Source organism: Pyxicephalus adspersus, chromosome 12 (assembly GCF_032062135.1).
Source record: "Pyxicephalus adspersus chromosome 12, UCB_Pads_2.0, whole genome shotgun sequence".
NCBI classification, from domain to species: Eukaryota; Metazoa; Chordata; class Amphibia; order Anura; family Pyxicephalidae; genus Pyxicephalus; species Pyxicephalus adspersus.
The window spans coordinates 47,628,249-47,634,141 of NC_092869.1; the positions used below are offsets into that span (position 1 = coordinate 47,628,249).

The following is a 5,893-nucleotide window of genomic DNA, read 5'->3' on the forward strand; positions in this document are numbered from 1 at the left end:
TCAGTGATGTCACTGGTCTCTGGTGTTTGGATAGGCTGCATTTTCAGTGATGTCTCACTGGTCTCCAATACATAAAATGCTTACACACTATTCTCAATGAGAGAAAAACTCTCTTCAAATAATTCAAGAAAATTAAAATAATTGATTTTATTGTGCAGAAACAAAAAAAATACAACTGCCACTCACCCAGTTATCATGAGATTTCTTTTCATAGGATGTAACCTGAAGGAAAAGAAGAGATTTAGAGAATTGCAGAGAGCTGTAGGGGAGCACAATGGTGATCCTGGGCTGTCAGTGCCCCATTATTTTATACACAGAGTTACAGCTACATAATCCTGACCTGTGTTTGGTAGGAGGCGACAGTCCGTTCTGTTTCCTCTTCCAGTTCACCAAGGCGTGTTCTGGAGTAGAAGAGAGATTGGTGAATGAATAAAGCCAAGCGGGTGCAGAGATAAATACCCAGACACAATGCCAAGACTTACTTGATGGTAACAAGTTCAGTGGAGGCCAAGCTGACTTTCTCATCAGCCTTATTGAGTTTGGCCTCCTTTTGTAACCGCTCCTTCTCCTGCACAGTCAGCTTCCTACAACAGATAGAAAAGTCTATTGACATTGTTCATTTTCAGAATCCCTATAAAGCAAACCCGGACACTTCCTTCTCCCTATTCTGGCAATATAAAGCCAAACCCCCTGATGCATTTACCATGAATTCCATACAGAATGGCACAGGTTTTTTTTCACAAAAATAAAATATTCCACTCTCCCACCTGTGCAGTTTTCTCTCATTTTCCTGATACACCTCCATCATGACGCTCATCTTCTGCTGCAGCTTCTGCATCTCCTCCTCCAGCTGCTGCTTCTCCAGAGACAGAGATTGGTTTGTATTCTGCAGATTGGCAATACACTCTGAAAACATAGAAATTCAGCAAGATGGGAAATGATCGTGTTTATGAGCGAGGGAGTCAAATTAATTGTTGTCCATAACTTTCTTCACCAATGCACAATACCAAGAAATATACAGCACTTCTAACTATTTGTTCTCCATCCTTTCAATAATGCCTGATCACCTGGAGGAGGTTTTTTTATCATTACTCCCTCTCCCCAGGTCTGGCTAAAAACCTGGGTTGTACTTAGGCTCAAACATATTCCCACGATTCTTAGGAAGCGTAGTCCTAGCAGTGGGCAGTACAGAGTATTTTCCTGCTTCTCAGACACTGCTCACTGTGCAGCAAGAAAAAGCAAAGTTGGCAGTGGGTGGAGGTAGGCAGCAGCATAAAGAACAGGAATGCAGAAAGAAAGCTGGGGAGAACAGTTCTGATCCTAACAACCTTGTCCAAAATTTGAGTCAAGAGCCCACCTTCTACAATGGTCACCAACTATGTAGAGGGAGACAACCCCTTTATGTCATCTCACAGCAAGGACCTCAATGCAGTAATAAATGTGATCAAAGCTGAATGATGAAGTTCAGTATTCTGCCCAGGATCTTTTTAGGCTGGGTGGGAAGAAGCTGTAGGTGGGCGGCAGTCCCTGTATTGTGAACCGACTATTCAGTAACATCCCAAAAACAGCCGGGTGGTTACTGAAAAGTGCCGGGTGTTTTACCCAGATAAAGGGCCCCGGAGATCACTGAAGTCTCATGTAAGAGAGGCAGACAACATGTACCCTGTGGGTTCATATGCATTGTGTGAGTTTTAATGACAGGTCCTCTGTAAAGCAGGAATGAAGATCCCCTTCCCTGACATACAAAGTATATTTTTTTTACCTGAAAAATGCTCTTTTGCCTTCATTTCATCAGAAAGGTTTTCATATAGTTCTTTCTTCTCAGATTCAGCGCTCTTTAGAGATGCGTTTAGCTAAACAAGCACAAAAAGAGCAAATCAAATACACTGTAACCAGGTTAAAGATTCCTACAAGGTAATCTCTGAAACAAAAACTTACACCAAGTAAGAACCCCCCCTCTGTGATTGGAAGCAGAGGACCACCCCTCTCCATGCTATGTCAGACATATAGCCCTGCAATCAGCAAACTTCATGCTATAAGCAGGGGCCACATCAGATCTTCTCCATAGCATGCTGACAGGGAACAGGCTTTTCACTCTATTTAGAGCAGGGGTCGGCAAAGTTTTATGGTCACTAGGCCATTTATGGGGTGGGCGGGAGCACACTAGGCAGAACCCACCCTAATGGCCCCGCCCAAAACAAGGGAACACCCACTTAAGTGAAATCCCTCTCCTCCCTATGCATTGCGGAGGAGAGGGATTTACCTTCAGGGAACTTTCCCTATTTAGCGCGGTGGCGGAATATCAATGCCGGTCGCGGTTAATAGGGGAGCAACTGCAAGGGAGCGGCTCCAGGGCTCCAGCTCCGGTAGTTTCTAACGCTCCCTGGCCGATCCCCCGGCAACCCGCATTAGGCTGGATCGGCCAGGGGGCGTTAGGCCGGAACGAACTGCCGGCTAGGCTGTATCTGGCCTAAAGGCCGGAGTTTGCCAACCCCTAAACTAGGAGATACGACAAATGGCCATCTGCCCTGCAAACAAAACTGCAGTACCTAAAATAAATTTAGCCAATTTAAACTGAAGATTCAGCTGGCCTGACCTTATACCCTTTTTTTATTGGTAATTTAATGAATTTTGCAATCCTAGGATACATTTCAATCAAAGGCATGGCCACAGAATGAATGGAAGAGAGCAAGGAATTTTAGAACTCACTCAGCCAATACCCTTCCTGTCTGAACACACTGGGCCCGATTTATTAAAGCTCTCCAATACTAGAAAAGATGGCTTATCCTGGGAGAACCTTGGTCCAGCAAACATGGAATGGATCTGGTCCAGAAATAAAAACATTTACCAATACTAGCAAATGTTAAGAATTCCATAACAGGTTTTCTGGATGACCCAGGTTTTCCCATCATAGTTTATCATCTCTAGTCTTGGAGAACATTGATAAATCAGGCTCATTGTATGTATATCTAATCAAGTACTGCTCCATTCTGCCCATGTGCTCCAAAGGTTACTGTAAGTCAGCAGACAAGAGATTTCATCCGCTGGCATTAGACCTGCTGGAATATCGGTGTTATAAGAAATGATGGGTAGTGCCGTCATTAGCTGCTGGTTGTTAGGAAGCTCCTCTGCTGATTTACAGAAGAAAGCAGGGGGTGTAGAGGACAGCCCATGGAGAGTCCTGATTATTGTTTAATTGGTATACTAAGCATCAGTGTAGAATGTCTAATACATAGACAAAGACAGAGCAGTACACAACGCTGACTTTCTATATGCTTTGCATTATGTTACACCAAGACGCACACCAAAATACACTGAATGTGATAACATAAATCTTACCATGGCAGCAAAGATTAGCTTCTTTATGGTTTGTTTTTGTGGGTCCCCTGAAATAAACAAAACATGAATACTTAAAAAACAGAACTTAATGTGCCAGTGAAAACAAGTAAAACAGGGGTTATGCTGGGCTTTATGACAGGCTAACTTTGCACTAAATAAATGAAGTGATACGGAAGATATGATGTGGAACAATGTTTTACTCTTAAAAGAAAGGGTGGTGGGTTAGGAAGTGGGGAGGGGACATTGGAGAGGCATAGGCATTGCTTCATACCTAGGGGTTCCCCATTCTCAAAATCCCACTTGATACTGGCAAGCACTCCATCTTCATCATCCTCTTTGTTTATATCCTCCACCTCTGAGCCCCAATCCTTCAATTTCAGCAATTCGTCAATCAGAGACTGTGAAGAAAGGAGTCACATGGTTGGTCAATATATATTATTAATATTGGACGATAAGATTGGCATTGAAATCAATTGAATAAAAAATTCACAAATCTGGTTTAGTCTGGAAAGTTTAACTTAGCGCTGTACATTAAATAGAGTGGCAAATGAAAGACAGATACAGACAGTGACACAGGAGGAGGAGAAGACCCTGCAAATGAAATTACACTTGATTGCACACTTGTCCAAATCAGAAATGTGCAATAAACTACTGGACACCAAGCCTGTATCCACAGCTTTATATTCTTACACTTGTCTGCTCAACTCAGAATAAGGTCTGTTTTTTGGAATGTACCGATAAATCAGCTCATGTCTGCTCAGGTCACAATTAGTTTGGACTGTTTAGGGGCCCTTTACAGTTCTGACCCTCCCTCTGCAACACTACGACTACCGGGAGAATACAGGAAACTAAAGACAATAAATGTACAACGTTTACACATAAAACATAGAGGAATACATAGGGAAACATTAGAAACCATACTGATACCATCAATACTGACCTTGACTTGGCTCTGTTTGCTGCTCAGATCTTCCTGCATAGCTTGCACGGATGAGTTCAGCATTCTGGTGTTCTCGGAGAGCTCGCTGAACCTCTCTTCCCAGCCTTCTGCCTCCTTCGACAGCTGCAAATAAACAAATAAAGTTCCAGGAATCAGGTGCAGGTTGTATAACTGAACACATTACCAACAAAACAAAAATATATCCTACGGATGCCAATACGCATGGCAATAAGGTTTGCTGCAAATCAGCTGCAATTTGGCACAGACAGATGGCATGAAATTACCTACACACAACATTGGCATATTTCTATTAAAGTTTAAGATGTTTTACATCTGCACTTATAGAGAATTATACAAGTGTGATCCTCCCAGGCGAATGCCTGCACCAATCTAACATGGTTGATGGACATTAAGCAGATATTGGTTGGTTTTCAGCATTCAAAATAAATATTATCTCCTAAAAAACACCCAGAAAGTATAAAGAAAACATTGGAAGAAGTGATGGCAATTTTTCCGATCTTGCTTGGGTGTTGTCTTTTTCAGCTTTCTTTTAAGATGGAACTAAAATTCCACAACCAGGCCGATAATCATTGCAGAAAGGGACAGACGATGTGCAATTAGTTTTTATCCGTCTAATCGCCACCCAGCTGTGAAGTTTTGCTGCATACACATCCCATTGTTGGTTGCCAGGTTAACCCAGCAATGCCAGCTTCCCTTGTGCATGTTGGAAATTAATGAATGTCATCCCGGCACAGAAAATGAAGATGTCCAAAGATCATCTAGAGAAAGAAATGGAAGATGGCGGACCCCTACGACAGAACAGGTCACAGTCTCCCTGGCCCCTTCTACCTGGGCGCACCACCTGGCTGTTGGGTTACATTAGGCAGGTGGGGGCTTCTTCCCACAGAGATTACCTTGGTAAAAACCTTAGTAAAAATTACTGGGTAGAGCACTGGGATAGGCGAGTATCTCAGGTTTAGTTCCGTTTAATATTTAATTATCAGTGCTGTAACATTCCCTTTTCCTTGTGGCAGAATGCCAATGATTATACTCAATCCTTGCTATGTAATTACCACCACATTTTAACAATAGATCATTCTATGCTCGTTAGCTGTTGGCGCAAAAAACAATGATTGGCCGGGTGTCTCGGAGCTTGGTGTATGTTTTTCTCGTGAAATTATCCCGAGGTTCTCTTAGATTTTTTGGGTGGCTCACCTGCTTAATGCTCTCCTGGAGGTAGGCCCGCTCCTCCGCTGCATCACGCACAGATGACTCCAGACGCCCTTTGGTGATTTCAAACACTTTCTGTGTGCTGCGGATCTGTACAAAGGTCATGTGACAGATTCAAGCATGGCATAGCTTTAGGCAGGAAAAAAAAAAAAGGTGCCTCTGTAACACAGAAAAACTCTTACCTCTTCTTTTAGAGATTTCTCATTTTTGAAACTCTCTTCTAGAGCTTTGATTTTTTCATTCAGTTCAGAAAGCTGAAAAATATTTTTTATATGGTTAGAATCTATTTTTTCATATCAGCAGAAAGACATACCATGTCTCTCCATTCTCAGTGATGTCACCGGTCTCCAGTGATTGGATAGGCTGCATTGTCAGTGATGTCAC

At 42.6% G+C, this 5,893-nt stretch overlaps 1 protein-coding gene across 3 annotated transcripts in view; it reads right to left on the reverse strand.

The window, feature by feature from the left end:
- MIA2 (MIA SH3 domain ER export factor 2) overlaps nt 1-5,893 on the reverse strand; it is a 21,844-nt gene that overhangs the window by 8,980 nt on the left and 6,971 nt on the right. For all 3 annotated transcript variants that reach the window (XM_072427417.1, XM_072427416.1, XM_072427418.1), the window contains exons 7-16: nt 5,692-5,763; nt 5,495-5,599; nt 4,280-4,402; nt 3,611-3,737; nt 3,340-3,386; nt 1,763-1,853; nt 768-906; nt 483-584; nt 341-401; nt 187-222 (exon numbers count right to left, since the gene is read on the reverse strand). In XM_072427417.1, coding sequence (XP_072283518.1) covers nt 187-222; nt 341-401; nt 483-584; nt 768-906; nt 1,763-1,853; nt 3,340-3,386; nt 3,611-3,737; nt 4,280-4,402; nt 5,495-5,599; nt 5,692-5,763 — 903 coding nt within the window. The remainder of the gene's footprint in view (nt 1-186; nt 223-340; nt 402-482; nt 585-767; nt 907-1,762; nt 1,854-3,339; nt 3,387-3,610; nt 3,738-4,279; nt 4,403-5,494; nt 5,600-5,691; nt 5,764-5,893) is intronic.